Below are 18,690 nucleotides of genomic sequence, written 5' to 3'. Positions count from 1 at the left end.
GTGAGAACGATTTATTTGTGATCAATTAGACATCCAATTGAATTAAAGATGATGTTTTGAAACACATGAATATAACTAATTATGTAAATGAAAATTGGATTAGATAATACATATTTTATAATATATATATATATATATACATACTTTTTTGTCTTAAAATAATATATATTGTCATTTAAACATGAATATTGAAATAAATCATGCAATTAAATTTGGATATTTTGATAAGATATATCAGTCTGGTTAGATTGGTTACATAAATGATAATGATTTAGAGACTCGGACATAAGTATTATTGAATATTGCATGTGATACATTTAATATAAAATTGTGCACAAATTTGATATGGTTAACATGCTTGTATGTTTATTTAAATAAATCATTCAATTAAATTTGGATATTTTGATAAGATATATCAGTCTAGTTAGATTGGTTACATAAATGATAATGATTTAGAGACTGTACATAAGTATTATTGAATATTGCATGTACTACATTTAACATAAAACTAGTAACAGATGCGTGCATTGCTCGTGGATATTGATTTGAATGTACTATGAATGGTCACAAAATTTTGCAAATGAACATTATACGCAATTTTTTTTCATCTCCTATTCAACTATTTTAAACTATTCATTTTCTTGTTCAATTTTCTAATCATTTAATTTTTTATCTTTTATTTTTATTTTTTCTACTTTATTTTCGATTAAATTCACCAATCTTATCATCTCCCTCTTATTTCCATGTTTCTTTGTCATTATCGAATTTAATGTTATTTAGTCTCTGTGACAGTTACCTTTTTTTATTGTGATATTATTGCTTTATTTATTTGAGTTATTGTAATATACTTTTATTTATTTATTTTAGTTAACTTTTGGGGTTTTCTTCCCTCAAACCCCCCATCCTTTTGTGTTTTATTAAGAATCACTCGATTTTCTCATTTTTTCAAGTGTAACTAACAATACATCATTGTTTTTAGGTTTTAATTTGTCAAATTAAAAAAAACAAAACATTGTGTGATTTGTTATTTGGTTCTTTAAAGTTTTTTCATGTTTAGACTTACATTTTTGATAACTACATTTTGTGTGCATTATTTTATGTTATTTTTATGTCTATTTTATGTGCATTCATATTGCTTTTATGTGTTTTAGTTCATGTGTGTGTATTTCACTCCTCGGGTTAATTTTGTAGGAAAATGGATTTGTGAAGAGTGAATTATGGAGCAGCTTTGGTAGAAAAATCATATTTAATTTTAGAGAGATCTAAATCCGATCTCCACTATTCAGAATAAAGTTCAGGATGTTTTGAAGTTGCTGTCCAAATTTCAGGTCAATCCGACGGCTAGAACTTAATATATGAATTTTTCAAGATAACTGCGCGCTGAAAACTGGAGGCAGAACTTTTCAGGCTATGGCGTGATTTTTCCTGCGCCGTGGCGTGAACCGAGGATTTTGAAGAAGTGAAAACAGAACTTTTCAGGCTATGGCATGACTTTTCTGCGCCATGGCGCGACGCGGACTGAAAAAAATATTAATTTTCTAACATTAAAAGTTGCGATTTTTTTTGGGGCTTTATTTTATGGGCTTTTTGAACCCATATTTAAGGGAGAGAGTTAAAACATGAGAAGGGGTGGAGAATTTAGGGTTTCGAAGTTTCACACATCAGAAACGGAAGGGAGGAGAGCAGCCGCCATCAACCAAGGAGAGAAAGGAACGTGAGAAGAGGGAGACGTCGTGAAGAACTCAACCAGAAACAAGAATCGCAAACACTAGTTTTCTCTTATTTTTTTTTTATATTTGTTGGGATTTAGGGGATCCTACCCCCAAAACTTTGTTTTGATTTTTTCTTGAAGATTGAATTTGGTTTTTATGCATTCTTGATTATATTACTGTGTTTATTGATTATTTGGAGATTGATCAACTTCGAATTGATTTTATGTGTTATAATTGATACTGAAAGGAGATTTTATAACATGATAGGGTAATATAGTCCATGGATCTACAACTTACATAGACATATGAGGTTGGATACATGTTGATAGTCATAGTCCAATAGGTCGAAAGCTAGAGGATTCCACAAATCGTAATGCAATTGCAATTGCAATTGTTAAATAACACAAGGACACTTGGTTATTGCAATTTGTTAATTAGATTAATATAACTCGACAAAGTATATTGATAGATTAGGAAATTCCGTCAAAAGAATGACTTAAGAACTGAATTTCAATCATTAGAGAAGAAAAAGGGGTAGGTGAACCGAGATCCTAACAATCGTTTATTTATTTTCTGAATTTAATTTTATTATTTTGTTTTTTTTTCATATTTTATTTTAGTTTATTAATTTATTATCATGTTATCTTAATTAACTAAAGAATAATACTTGAGTAATTTTGTCAGACATCAATCTCTGTGGGACGATACTCGTATTTTGTACACTATATTATTACTTGACTCGTGCACTTGCGATTTATTCGAGCTTAATTGATAGACATATTTTAATTGATTTTCTGTTATAGTAATTGCTCGATCAAGTTTTTGGCGCCGTTGTCGGGGATTGAAATAGACAAATTTTACTTTTTGTTATTTTCTTTAGTTAATTTTTTTTTATTTATTCTATTTTATTCGTGCATGATCTATCGTTGTATATTCTATTCTTGCAGGAATTCATCTGGCGTAATACTTTGAGATGATCCATCGACAAGTATTCACGAGTTTTACCCAACAACATGGAGAGCCAACAGAGATTTTCTCTTCCCATGTTTATCAGCTGCTATGGAGTGTTGTTGAGGTGACGAGCATAAACTGTTTACATATGGCCAAGCTTGAGGGCACATGGACAAACACCCATTGGTGGTGTCATATGACACTTACTTTGGGCATCAGCCGCTCTTTGATGAGTGCTTCTGAGGGTCGAGCCAAGGACTGAAAATCAGGCGCTACTTGGGAGGCAACCCAAGAATTCTAATTCTTTCTGTTTTGTTTATTTAATTTCAGTTTTTTATCTAGTGTCATTTCGTGTTGAGTTGATCATGTTTAATCCCTCAATTTTTGGATTTTCAAGGTAATATATAAGAATATTGATGGCCTAAGAAATGTGGTGCAGCAGCGGCAGATGGATATACACCACGATGATTGACCAGGGGAGTGTTATTTTGTTTTCATTGTGTTTATTTTTGTTTTGCATTTGTTCGTTTCTCATTCTGTTTATTGTTCTGGAGCATTGAGGGCAATGCTTTGGATAAGTATGGGGGGGTAGATTAGTTATTGCATTATTATCTATGTTTTTGTGTTGCATCTGTCGTGTTACATATTTGTTTTCATACAGTTTGTGTTTGTTGTTGTTTGCATTATTATGAGTGGGATGAGTCATAATAGCCAATGATGATGAAGTTTATGTTGAAAAAATTTATTTTTGAAAAATTTTGCTCTTGACTTGACATGAGAAACTGTAGGTTGAATCGTAAATATTTATAAGTACTTGTGTTAGACCAGTGGAGTGTAACGAAAGATTTGATGAAGTTTCTGTCTGTTTGACCATTGCACGAAAATAGGTGGTTTGTGGATCTTGATTGTGTTCTATGAATTTTGATGAGGCTCTAGTTTACACTTATGATCTTGGGCGCACCTAGAAAAAATTTTGTATACAATTTCATCCGGGCCTTGAAAGGATTAAAATCCTATAAAAAAATTAAACTTAAGGCTAAGTATGCGGGTTAAATGGGATTGATGCTCCATCCGGGCTATAGACGAGGGGATTAGAACAAAAAAAAAGATAAAGATTTTTTGTATCCTATCAAAGTTTTAGCTAAGTATGCGGGTAATTATTGGGGCTAAAGCAATACCGGATGCAAAATCCGGAGGTGTGTAATTCATTATCTCAAGGGAGGTGGGTATGTCTAGAGGTCATTGGAAGGAATGAGCACTTGAAGAGTGAAACTTGCACTAAATTGTCATAGGTTGCTAAGCAGATTTGAGACGAATTCGGTCTATGTTGCATAAAACTGGAATGACATTCCACACACACACGTTTACGTTAAACCGAAAGCATATTATGAAAAGTTGAGAGCATGTCTGTGTTTTTGGTTTTGTGATTGAACTTCTCGGAGGCTGTGCATATTTATGAATCGTCCTCACTTATGTTTTTGTTTGCATTTTGTTTTTGCATGTCTTGCTCGAGGGCGAGCAAGAGTTAAGTATGGGGGTGTTGATAACTACATTTTGTGTGCATTATTTCATGTTATTTTTATGTCTATTTTATGTGCATTCATATTATTTTTATGTATTTTTATGTGTTTTAGTTTATGTGTGTGTATTTTACTCCTCGGGTTAATTTTGTAGGAAAATGGATTTGTGAAGAGTGAATTATGGAGCAGCTTTGGTAGAAAAATCATATTTAATTTTAGAGAGATCCAAATCCGATCTTCACCGTTCAGAATAAATTCAGGATGTTTTGAAGCTGCTGTCCAAATTTCAGGTCAGTCCGACGGCTAGAACTTAAGATATGAATTTTTCAAGATAACTGTGCGCTGAAAACTGGAGGCAGAACTTTTCAGGCTATGGCGTGAACCGAGGATTTTGAAGAAGTGAAAACCGAACTTTTCAGGCTATGGCGTGATTTTTCTGCGCCATGGCACGACGCGGACTGAAAAAAATATTAATTTTCTAACATTAAAAGTTGCGATTTTTTTGGGGCTTTATTTTATGGGCTTTTTGAACCCATATTTAAGGGAGAGAGTTAGAACATGAGAAGGGGTGGAGAATTTAGGGAATTGTAAGACCCGAAAATATTAAGTTTTTAATTACGGGATTTAAGATTTAAATTTTGAATAAAAGTGAAAAGATGAATTTAAGAATATGAAAATTAGAGATTTTAATTTCGGGTTAGATATATTTAATTTGAGGATTTTTCGGATTTTAAGATTTTAATATCCGGAATTCTTAAATTAAAATATTAAAAATATTTGAATTGATATTTATGGAATTTAAGATGTGAATTCCAAGATGATAAATATCAAGAATAGAATATGAGGATGAAATTCGAGCAAGGACCCATTTGCAAATATTGAGTAGTTCAAGGACTAAAATGCGATAAGGTCCGAAATGATTTAATTTTAATTCGAGAATATTTAATTTGAGAATATTTAGAGTTTAGAATTAAATTCTAATATTCTTAAATTATTTAGGATTGAAATTGAATTAAATCGCTTGTCCGGGGACTGAATTGCAGTTAGGCCAAAGCTTAGGAACTAAACTGCAAATAGGCCAATGTATATCTAAATTCACATATTTCCTTGCATTTTCACGTGGGAATCAAAATGTAATCAGACAAGAACCGTGAGAATGGGGAAATAAGGGTTCCAAGCCATTTTTGTCCCTTTAAGCTCCAATATCTTTTGATCCGCCCGGTAGAATTTTCGATTGATCGTATATTTGCGATCACAGCTCCGAGTGCTACGTTTTGACGTAAGTTTTATGAAGTTCTACCATGTTTGAATTTTATGATGTTGTTAGAATTAAGATTTGATTGTATAAACATGTTCTAGTATATACGACGATAGCATATCTAAGACGGATCGAGAAAAGATCGTCGTTTGGACATGTTTTGGAATTTTAAAAGAATTTTCGAAATTTTGAATTTATGAGGCTGATGATTTCGAGATTATGCTATTGAATTGGTGATGATATTGAGTTTAAATGATTAACAAGATGATGTTAATGCTTTTGGGATTTTCGAAATCGTATCGTTACGCCGCCGGTTCAAGATTTTGAATTGTTATGCATTCTCAATGTCTAGAGCTCATCTTTAAGCTTATTGTGGATGAATTGAATATGTGATTATGTTGAGAATGAAGATATAATGATATTTGAATCGAAAGATTTATCGGACTCGAATAGTTGCGACGTCGGTTTGAATTCCGATTGTCTTTGTAAGATTTGAACTAAATAAGCTTTAATGAAACATCGATTCAGATTTGAACTTGATGTTTAGCTATGTTATAAACCATTTCAGATTTGAATTGAAGATTATCGAAGTCGAATCGACGAGTTCGAGTTCGAATGACTTGAAGTGTTTGAAGTTGAATCAAGAATACCTTCAAGTAGCACTGATTGAAATGAGCAGATTTTGATGACCGATTTGGCTAGCGTTGAGATGATCAGCATTGGCAACAAATTCAAGAGGTTTGAATCGCGATGAAAGGTATGAATAGACATTAATAAGATGGGCAAAATAACTCGATATTGTTTCTGATTATCGAGTTGCCTAAAATCACATACCTGCATGTTTTCATATATGTTATTGTTATGTTTACATAGATGGGTTAGATTATTCAAGATAGCTATCTTCTTGAATTCCCAGAATATTTATGTAAATGTTTACTTGTTTTCTTTTATTTATAGTATTTTCTGTATTGAACATGTTTTATGTATTACATGTGATACTTACAGATTTGTCGGTATCGTTGAGTGATTATATGCTCATATGATTATATGATTGATGTGTTCAAGGTGTTTTATAGCATTTAATGCATACAGAACATGTTGCATTCATTTTGAACTCCAGCTTGAAAAGCACAGAGGGCAGAATGGCCTAGAGTGCAGATGACTTTTGGAGAACTGTAGTGAGTGGCATGGAATGTAGATTTACTTCAAGAGTCAGATGACTCATGGCACGGAATATAGATTTATTTTCCAGAGCTAGATGACTCACTATAGTTGCACCAAAGTCAGGAGAATTGAGATATTTAACACCACCTCGATTGGGAGAGTCGGTGGTCGGTTAAAGATTTTATTTCCCCGGGATCCCAGAACTACGATTTATTGATATCAGATTTGATAGCCTATTCCTTGGCACATGCATTGCATTTATGCATTAACCTAGAGATTTCTATGGTTTAGAATATGCGTTTATAAATGTTAGCATGTTATGTTATTATGTAACGTTCATGATATGAATGAGTTATATGTTTAAATGATGTATATGCATGTTATTCATACTGAGATTTATTCTCACCGGAGTTATCCGGCTGTTGCTTTGTTTGTATGTGTGCATTGCATCAGGTTGGGGCATGATCAAGCTAGAGTTGGCTTGGATAGTTTGAGAAGAGAGATAGCATGTGGTGATTCGGGTTTTAAGCAGATGATATGTATTGTTAATAACATGTTAGAAGACAAAGAATCTTGTACATGTTTCTATTTGGTAAATCCTAGTTTATATTCATGAATTGATGTATTTATGAGTTAGGATTTATTTGTCAATGCATGTATATTATTTTGTAGCTTGTATAAGACTAGATGTCTTTATATTCCAAGTTTAACAGCATTAAGTTGCAGCAGAATTTCCAGAATTTGGAGCCTGCTCGATCGGGTGACTTTTGCGGATCGAGCGAGGCCAAATATGTTCAGACCCGAGAGCATGATATTCTTTCTCGCTCGATCGGGCTTGCTCGCTCGATCGGGCAAGTTTACCCGATCGAGCGAGGGGCCTTCTTTAAAAAAAAAATTTGTTTGCTCTTTGTTTACAATGGGCCTTCTTTAAAAAAAAATTTGTTTGCTCTTTGTTTGAATATTCTTTTATTGTTTGATTAATTGTTTATTAATCGTTAATTGCCCTAAGATGAGATTAGCAACCCGGGTCCCCACAACAGGTGGTATCAGAGCGTAAAGTCTTGGACTAAGATAGAAGTTGAGTGGGGTAGATTGAGTCGTATGCATTTATAGTATTGCATGATTATGCTTTACTTGCTTTACAGAATTGTATGCGACTATGATTGCTTGATTGAACACTACTTGCTTTATTGAGATGAGAATTACATGCTTATATGCTGATATGTATGCATGATTTATTGAATTCATTAGAGTTAGTGAATTCGTTGCAAGCATGTATTATGTGAAAAGCATGAGAATTTGCAAGCATGTGTTCTATTCAGAAGCATGAGATTATATGTATGTTATACTTAAATTGTATGTTATAATATCTGCCATATCGATTGCTTCTGTTATCGAATAAGACAGCTTATGCAGATAGCATGAGAACCTCAGACAGAACAGAACCTCTGATAGAACAGAACAGTGTTGAGGTAAGTTTTTGAGCCGATTACACTGAGGAGTATGTTAGTTGAACAACTCCAAAGCTATGAATTATCAACTCAGAAAGATACAAAATATGCTATGTCTAGAAAGGAGTTGATTTGAAGAGCTAGATCAGTTGTTCAAGAGAAGCATGTTCAGATAAACATAGAACCAGCCTGATTTTATATCAACTCCAGGACTTAGCAAGAAATTGGTGAAGTTGCCAGAAGAAGTACTGAAATTGTTTGGCAGGTAAGTAAACAGAATTGTTTCTTTCCGTATATGCTAAAGAAGATAGAACAGTAGACTATTGCAGAATAGAAGCATAAGTTGATTTCAAGCCAGTAATAGAAGAACAAAATCATGAACCGGTAGTACGAGGCAGAGTTGAATTTTTAGTCATGCCTCTGTAATTGTGGAAACACTATGATCATCACCTCCACTACAACTTCCATAGCAGTATAGCTATGAAGCAAGAGATAGTGGCAACAACAGCAAAGATTGAAAGGCTCAAGTTGTATCAGATAAGAATATTACAGGTAAGTGAGTTAATTCTAGTTAACCGCTTATATATTGATTGCATAGTATACAGTCATAGATTAGTGATTTGTTATGCTATAATCCGTATCTGATGAGCCTTTATTCAATATATTTGCTGAGATTTTTGCCTTTGAGTAGAAGAAATGCATTTGAATGATTAGACAGAGAAGATGAAATGCAGACTTGAGGAAATAAGATTGAATATGCATTATAGATATGAATGCAATAACTGAGTATCAGATAAGAATTGATTGATTCTGTGCAGTGATAAAGTTAGATCAGCAATAGCAATGAGTAGAGATCTATTTGATATGAGTTTTAGAAATAAATTTCTATTCTGTCGGTATTGTTTATATCACGATGATCGTGGAAGAATGTCAGTAGAAGTCTAGTCGATATATTGAACTAGTACAGAATTAACCTAGAATTGACAGCTATGTCAGTGGTTAGAATGTACAAAAATAATTCAATGACATATATCGATTTTTCTACGACATGAATGCAGTTCTATATAGAGTGGTGTCTAGTACGAAAGTATTATGGCAACTCGTATAGAAGAGCATTACTTGAAATGAAGAACTTCAGAAACAGCTAGCAGATTGAGTAGAAAAGAGTTATGTAGTACCGAAATGATGATTAATTCTATGACAATAAGTTACGTCGAAAAGATTTTATTCGACTATTGTCAGCTGAGAATTAAGAATTAATAAATGAACTCATATCAATAGAGAATACGAAAAATCAGTTACAGTTGAGCTTTTTCTTCAATTTTGCTGAAGCTATTCCATCATAGAAATTGTGATTCTTGAATTTCTTGCTATCGATTCTGAGGTTTTTGTATTCGACCTCGATCGATTTTGATTGACTCTTATTCCTTTGCTAGAGTCTGATTTGATTTACTAGCTTTAAGTTTTGATATGCAAGTGAGTTGTTTTCACTGTGCAGATTTTGTTATTCAGAATGTTTGATTTTGGGTGACCTTGACTTGAGCGAGTTTCTTTGATTTGAAATTTGAGAATTCTTGATTATTTGATGTGAATATTCAGTTTATCTTGACTACTTTGGCTTGTAACTGATAGAAATTCAGATTCAGACTATTAGCAAGATTTCTGGGTTTTAGCTAATTGTTGGATTTATTGGGTACAGATCTATACTTGTTGAATGTTTATGCTTGACAGATACTCAAACGATCAGAATTGTTGCAATCCAAGCTAAACTCGATTGGTTTGGAAAGAGAAATGCAATATTGATCTTAGATCAAGCAATAGAATATTGATTGAGAATGCTAGATTAAGATATGAGATAAGACAGCAGAGCAGAACAGATGAATGTTTGTGGTGATAATCGTTTGATTATGCCAGATATTCTAGATATGGAATATCAGATTTTGAAAGCGGCATATGACAACATATGTAATATCCATTCAGTTGTCTCAACATGTATGACTTACATGTAGTCAGTACTTGAAAATTAGTATTGGAAGAAGAATTGAAAACAGATACGACAGAATTGACAGTACCAATACTAAAATTCCAGTAAAAGAATCAGAAAAGAAGAACGCAAGTGGTTTATGTAACAGATTAGTTACATAAGAATTGAAAACAGATCAACTTTGTGAACGACTTTAGTCTAATCTACTTGAATCGTCATGCTTTTGCGATTTAAAGTGTAGTAGATTTTGACAGATTCATGAATATGTTATATTAGATATGATACAAACATAAAAAGATACTGGTTATGCATTTAGCAAGATGATCAGATTACAGGAATTATGGAAATCTATTGTCAAGATAGAGACTTTAGATTTGTTTTCTAGATTGTGGCATTGATTGTCAGATGTTCTGAGTGTTTAGGTGTATGAGATTTCATTATACCATCCTCTGATTAGTGGACTATCAGATGTGATTATCCAGATTTTCGAGGATATGCTCAGAACTATAGTACTAGATTCGATACTAGTTGATTGATTATTTGCCACGTGATTACTATGATTCCTGTGACAGCTATTTGATAGATATAAAGACAGTATTTTGATGATTGATTGATCAGAAACACAGAATTTTCTTTATATGGAAACAATCTTACAGAAATATCAGCTATCAGACCAGATATGAGTCAAGAAACGATAGAGAATGTGAAGATTGTTTCGAACAAAATAAGAATAGAGCAGCATAAACAGAGCTAGTAGATGAGCAACAGATATAGATTTTGAAGCCTGAATAAAATGATTAGTCAAGAATTTATTTTCCCAAGCATCATTCAGTTCAGAAAGAGATTTTAGAAGCTATGAGTATTTGATCTAGCTAGTTGATGAATACTCAATCGTAAATTGTCAGATAGATGAATTGTTATCCATATGCATTGGCTGAAGAATATCAGCTAGAATATGTATGTGCATTCAATTCAGATACAACAGAAGTCTATAAGATTGTAAGCAAGACAGATTAACTGATGCAGAATTCGATCACGAAAAAGAGCAACTTAGATATAAGTTGACTCAGTGATTATATGTTTTGCAGAAGTAATCAGAAAAAAGATTAAGATACGATAGAAGAGAAGATATCATAAGAGATATTGAAAGCTCGGAGAATTGGAGTTAGTATTACTTCAGTCAGCTATACAGTTTACGAGAATCAGCAGTAAGATCGAATGCGATTTCGAGAACGAAATCATTCCTTAGAGGGGAGGAATTGTAAGACCCGAAAATATTAACTTCTTAATTACGGAATTTAAGATTTAAATTCCGAATAAAAGTGAAAATATGAATTTAAGAATATGAAAATTAGAGATTTCAATTTCGGGTCAGATATATTTAATTTGAGGATTTTTCGGATTTTAAAATTTTAATATCCGGAATTCTTAAATTAAAATATTAAAAATATTTGAATTGATATTTATGAAATTTAAGATGTGAATTCCAAGATGATAAATATCAAGAATAGAATATGAGGATGAAATTCGAGCAAGGACCCATTTGCAAATATTGAATAGTTCAAGGACTAAAATGCGATAAGGTTCGAAATGATTTAATTTTAATTCGAGAATATTTAATTTGAGAATATTTAGAGTTTAGAATTAAATTTTAATGTTCTTAAATTATTTAGAATTGAAATTGAATTAAATCGCTTGTCCGGGGACTGAATTGCAATTAGGCCAAAGCTCAGGGACTAAACTGCAAATAGGCCAATATATATCTAAATTCACATATTTCCTTGCATTTTCACGTGGGAATCAGAATGTAATCAGACAATAACCGTGAGAATGGGGAAATAAGGGTTCCAAGCCATTTTTGTCCCTTTAAGCTCCAATATCTTTTGATCCGCCCGGTAGAATTTCCGATTGATCGTATATTTGCGATCACAGCTCCGAGTGCTACGTTTTGACGTAAGTTTTATGAAGTTCTACCATGTTTGAATTCTATGATGTTGTTAGAATTAAGATTTGATTGTATAAACATGTTCTAGTATATACGACGATAGCATATCTAAGACGGATCGAGAAAAGATCGTCGTTTGGACATGTTTTGGAATTTTAAAAGAATTTTCGAAATTCTGAATTTATGAGGCTGATGATTTCGAGATTATGCTATTGAATTGGTGATGATATTGAGTTTAAATGATTAACAAGATGATGTTAATGCTTTTGGGATTTTTGAAATCGTATCGTTACGCCGCCGGTTCAAGATTTTGAATTGTTATGTATTCTCAATGTCTAGAGCTCATCTTTAAGCTTATTGTGGATGAATTGAATATGTGATTATGTTGACAATGAAGATATAATGATATTTGAATCGAAAGATTTATCGAACTCGAATAGTTGCGACGTCGGTTTGAATTCCGATTGTCTTAGCAAGATTTGAACTGAATAAGCTTTAATGAAACATCGATTCAGATTTGAACTTGATGTTTAGCTATGTTATAAACCATTTCAGATTTGAATTGAAGATTATCGAAGTCGAATCGACGAGTTCGAGTTCGAATGACTTGAAGTGTTTGAAGTTGAATCAAGAATACCTTCAAGTAGCACTGATTGAAATGAGCAGATTTTGATGACCGATTTGGCTAGCGTTGAGATGATCAGCATTGGCAACAGATTCAAGAGGTTTGAATCGCGATGAAAGGTATGAATAGACATTAATAATATGGGCAGAATAACTCGAGATTGTTTCTGATTATTGAGTTGTCTAAAATCACATACCTGCATGTTTTCATATATGTTATTGTTATGTTTACATAGATGGGATAGATTATTCAAGATAGCTATCTTCTTGAATTTCCAGAATATTTATGTAAATGTTTACTTGTTTTCTTTTATTTATAGTATTTTCTGTATAGAACATGTTTTATGTATTACATGTGATACTTACAGATTTGTCGGTATCGTTGAGTGATTATATGCTCATATGATTATATGATTGATGTGTTCAAAGTGTTTTATAGCATTTAATGCATACAAAACATGTTGCATTCATCTTGAACTCCAGCCTGAAAAGCACAGAGGGCAGAATGGCCTAGAGTGCAGATGACGTTTGGAGAACTGTAGTAAGTGGCATGAAATGTAGATTTACTTCCAGAGTCAGATGACTCATGGCACGAAATATAGATTTATTTTCTAGAGCTAGATGACTCACTATAGTTGCACCAAATTCAGGGAAATTGAGATATTTAACACCACCTCGATTGGGAGAGTCGGTGGTCGGTTAAAGATTTTATTTCCCCGGGATCCCAGAACTACGATTTATTGATATCAGATTTGATAGCCTATTCCTTGGCACATGCATTGCATTTATGCATTAACCTAGAGATTTTTATGGTTTAGAATATGCGTTTATAAATGCTAGCATGTTATGTTATTATGTAACGTTCATGATATGAATGAGTTATATGCTTAAATGATGTATATGCATGTTATTCATACTGAGATTTATTCTCATCGGAGTTATCCGGCTGTTGCTTTGTTTGTATGTGTGCATTACATCAGGTTGGGGCATGATCAAACTAGAGTTGGCTTGGATAGCTTGAGAAGAGAGATAGCATGTGGTGATTCGGGTTTTAAGCAGATGATATGTATTGTTAATAACATGTTAGAAGACAAAGAATCTTGTACATGTTTCTATTTGGTAAATCCTAGTTTATATTCATGAATTGATGTATTTATGAGTTAGGATTTATTTGTCAATGCATGTATATTATTTTGTAGCTTGTATAAGACTAGATGTCTTTATATTCCAAGTTTGACAGCATTAAGTTGCAGCAGAATTTCCAGAATTTGGAGCCCGCTCGATCGGGTGACTTTTGCGGATCGAGCGAGGCCAAATATGTTCAGACCCGAGAGCAGGATATTCTTGCTCGCTCGATCGGGCAAGTTTACCCGATCGAGCGAGGGGCCTTCTTTAAAAAAAAAAATTTGTTTGTTCTTGGTTTGAATATTCTTTTATTGTTCGATTAATTGTTTATTAATCGTTAATTTCCCTAAGATGAGATTAGCAACCCGGGTCCCCACAGTTCCGAAGTTCCACACATCAGAAACGGAAGGGAGGCGAGCAGCTGCCATCAACCAAGGAGAGAAAGGAACGTGAGAAGAGGGAGACGGCGTGAAGAACTCAACCAGAAACAAGAACCGCAAACATTAGTTTTCTTTTTTTTCTTTTATATTTGTTGGGATTTAGGGGATCCTACCCCCAAATCTTTGTTTTGATTTTTTCTTGAAGATTGAATTTGGTTTTTATGCATTCTTGATTATATTACTGTGTTTATTGATTATTTGGAGATTGATCAACTTCGAATTGATTTTATGTGTTATAATTGATACTGAAAGGAGATTTTATAACATGATAGGGTAATATAGTCCATGGATCTACAACTTACATAGACATATGAGGTTGGATACATGTTGATAGTCATAGTCCAATAGGTCGAAAGCTAGAGGATTCCACAAATCGTAATGCAATTGCAATTGTTAAATAACACAAGGACACTTGGTTATTGCAATTTGTTAATTAGATTAATATAACTCGACAGAGTATATTGATAGATTAGAGAATTCCTTCAAAAGCATGACTTGAGAACTGAATTTCAATTATTAGAAAAGAAAAAGGGGTAGGTGAACCGAGATCCTAACAATCGTTTATTTATTTTCTGAATTTAATTTTATTATTTTGTTTTTTTTCCATCTTTTATTTTAGTTTATTAATTTATTATCATGTTATCTTAATTAACTAAAGAATAATACTTGAGTAATTTTGTCAGATATCAATCTCTGTGGGACGATACTCGTACTTTGTACACTATATTATTACTTGACTCGTGCACTTGCGATTTATTCGAGCTTAATTGATAGACATATTTTAGTTGATTTTCTGTGGTAGTATTTGCTCGATCAATATTTCTTGTAAATGAACCAAACGTAATATATTAAATAAATTTTCAACCCTCCTTTTCGACATATTTTAAAGTTTTTTTACAAGAGATATATCTACGTTCAATGTTATTATTATTATTATCATCGTCGTCGTCATCATCATCATAACAATCAATTATTAATGTATAGATTTTCGTGCAATGACATTTCCTAATATATTTATTTATTATTATTATTAGTACTATTAATACTAATACTTATTATATGTATTTATTATTATTATACATTAATTAATGTATATATGAAGTTATTTTTTATGAAAACAAATCGTTTCATTGGATATTAATCTTTATTTCTACGTGCAATCAAATTTTCTTATTTATTATTATAATATTGTATAGGTTTTCGTGCACTGACATTTCCTAATTTATATATTTATTATTAATATTAGACAAACAATATACAATAAACTAATTTACACTTTGTTTTTTTATGAGATATATCTACACGCAATCACATTCTGTATTTATTTTTATTATTAGTATCACTAATAATTATTATATGTATTTATTATTATTATTATTATTATTATTATTATTATTATTATTATTATTGTTGTTGTTGTATATATGGAGTTATTAGTATTACTAATAATTATTATATACACAAATTAATTAATTTTGTGTGGATTTATAATTTATAATAAATTTTATATATAAATTTGGGGATACAAATTTTTCATGTATCAAATTGAGGGATAATAATGTAAAATTACAATTCAAACTCATACTTTTATAATAGTAATATAATATTATTATTATATTAAATTAGATATTAGATTTGATAAATTTAATTTATTTGTTGTATTATTTAAGAAAATTATTTATAACCTAATTACTATTATCGGTAAGTTATTATACGTAACTAATAATTTTAATAAAAAAATAATATAGTTACCTAAATATTATTAAATAAAAATTCGATACATTATATTGTAAATATTATATTTTAATAATGCATGTATTTTTGTATATGTTGTCATTTTTTAAGATAAAAACAATTGATAACATTGTCATCATTATTTTAATTATTTTTAGACTATCACTATTTTTTATCCAATTAAGTTTCAAATGATGACAACTAAATTTATAATTTTTCATTCTATCTCCATTAAACACGACTAAATCGAACAAATAATTTTTAAATCTAGTGAAAATAAAATGAAAATTTTAATAGATACATAAAAACTCACGAATGTGGATACAAATATCAATTTAAGACAATAATTTAAATATTACGACAATTTGGATAACAAACAAAATTATTTACGCATTGAACTTAAAAATACAATTTATTTTATATTTGCACAATAAATTAAAGAGAGCATGACAAAAAAATTTAATTGAACAATGAGATGCAAAAAAATTTGTTTGTATAAAAATTCATCTAACATGACATTAAATTAATAGGAAGGCATTTAAGAAGAAAACTCACAATTAAACTCAGACCATTTTAATGTTATTAAACTCACATCTAAACTTTCACCATTTTAATGTTCACACAAGGACAAAGTGGACATTTAATAATTAAAATCAGACTTTTTAATATATATTAGAATATTAGATTAGATTGTGAACAAATTTGATATGGTTAACATGCTTGTATATATATATGTATTATTTCATTCGATAACAGCAATAACATAGTAGAATTCCGAAACGATCATGAATAACAATTCTCATTGTCAAGCCAATTTAAAACAATCAGTTTCTACGGGATTGAGGAGAGTAAGTACCTTGAAATTGGTTGAAAGAGAGATCAAGGTGCGAAAGGAACGTTAATTCCCCCAAACTAGGTGGGATACAATCTTCAAGCTTGTTAAAGGAAGATGGAGATTAGAAAGGGACCTCAAATTCCCTATACTATCAGGAATCCTTCCTTGTAGACCATTAACAGAGAGATCAAGATATACAAGAGACGTCAAATTTCCTAAAGCATCGGGAATCCTTCCTTTGAGCTTAGTACTAGTGAGATCAAGAACAGAAAGGGACTCCAGGTTCCCCAAAGCCTCAGGAATTAACCAACCTTCAAATTAAAAGATATAACGTTAAGAACATTAATTAATTAAGTGGCCGCATAACTTCTTAGAAAACAGAAATTAGATAGGAGTTGGATTAATACCACTTTCTTGGTTGAAATTTAAATTATAGAAAGACATGTAGAGATGCGAAAGAGACGTCAAATTCCCGAAAGTGTGAGGAATACCATCTTCAAGTTGGTTTTCAGACAGGTCAAGATGAGAAAGGTGCATCAAATTTCCTAAACTATCCGGGATAGCACCTTCAAGTCTATTATTCGACAAATCCAGATGAGAAAGGTACGTCAAATTCCCAAAAGTATCAGGAATCTTGCCTTGGAACCTATGACCCGAGAGATCAAGATAGGAAAGAGACACCAGATTTCCAAGAGCTTCAGAAATATTACCTGCAACAATATCACTACATATATTCAATATGCGGTGGTCATTGTCAATGACTTATATATCTACAAAATCCATAAGTACTTAGAACTACACACCGCAATGTATAAGAAATTTGCCCAACTCTATATCTCGTAAATTCAATTCCACAACATGATTGGTGTGATTATCACAAAGAATTCCTTTCCATTTGCAGCAATCTTTTTTGTGCTCCTCAGTTCCCCAAGTATGCAATTGCCCAGGATGCTTCAGCCCGTTTTTAAACTCGAGGAGCGCGAGTCTTTCACTGTCAAGGCACCTGACTCCATGGTCTTGGAGGCTTGAAGTTGTAGCAACTACAGGCTTCTTGCTCAATAAAATCAAAAACAGTAGAGGGGTTAACAACTTTATAATTCTTGCATCTCTTTCCATGTTTGAGGTCCATGCATCGATCTTATTGAAAACCTTAATGGCATATATATATATATACACAACACACACACACAATACACACTAATTAGCTAGCTAGTCAATAGTTAGATTTATGCAAGATGGTTAACTCAAATTATAATTATAATTTATTATAAGTCATTTTAAATTTTTTTTTAAGGGTACTATAATTACCCCTCTATGATCAATTTGTGAGAGTTGGCACAAGTCAACAAGAAAATATTGAGACGTGTCACTAACAGTGTTCCAGCTGGTGGAGAAAGAAATTACAGAGTTGACTTAAAGTCAACGAAGATCCAAACATGTTTAATTTGCGTAATTGAACGGCAAGAACCTTTTTGTCTACCTACTGGCACAATTGTATTCATTATAAGCAGGTTCGAGGAGGTACGTAGTTATATTTAGACAATGAGATTGTACAATTGTATTCATTATAAGTGGCCTTGGAGGCTTGAATAAATTTGAATCATGTTTAGAATAAATTTGAATCATGTTTAGAATAAATAATATTTTTTAAAAAAATACCTAAAAATTGAACTGATTACTAGGGGTGTTCATCGGTCGATACGATTTTAATTTGTCCAAATTCTGTTCGGTTTTTCGGTTTTCGGTATATAAAATTCGGTTTTGTACTATAATGGACCGGTTTATACGGTTCAGTTTGGTCGCTTTGATCAATAATACATAACAAAAAAATATAGAGGTGTTCATCAATCAGTTCGATTCCGTTTTCGGTTTTTTATTTTGTTTTTTTTTATTTTTATTTTAGAACTATATAATCTGATATATGAATCGTTTTTTTTCGATTCGATT

General features: G+C 31.8%; 1 protein-coding gene across 1 annotated transcript; it reads right to left on the bottom strand.

The window, feature by feature from the left end:
- Positions 1 to 16,291: 16,291 nt before the first annotated feature.
- Positions 16,292 to 17,986, bottom strand: LOC140875802 (uncharacterized). Its single transcript, XM_073279596.1, has 3 exons — positions 17,547 to 17,986; positions 17,151 to 17,453; positions 16,292 to 17,054 (listed from the first exon to the last, which is right to left on the bottom strand). Exons 1-3 carry the CDS (start codon positions 17,857 to 17,859, stop codon positions 16,807 to 16,809), a joined length of 864 nt encoding a protein of 287 aa, XP_073135697.1. The 5' UTR covers positions 17,860 to 17,986; the 3' UTR covers positions 16,292 to 16,806.
- Between the last annotated feature and the right edge of the window lie 704 nt (positions 17,987 to 18,690).

Source organism: Henckelia pumila, chromosome 1 (assembly GCF_033568475.1).
Source record: "Henckelia pumila isolate YLH828 chromosome 1, ASM3356847v2, whole genome shotgun sequence".
Classification (NCBI taxonomy): Eukaryota; Viridiplantae; Streptophyta; class Magnoliopsida; order Lamiales; family Gesneriaceae; genus Henckelia; species Henckelia pumila.
The sequence above is the reverse complement of the archived record's forward strand: the minus strand, read 5'-3'. Positions and strand labels throughout refer to the sequence as shown.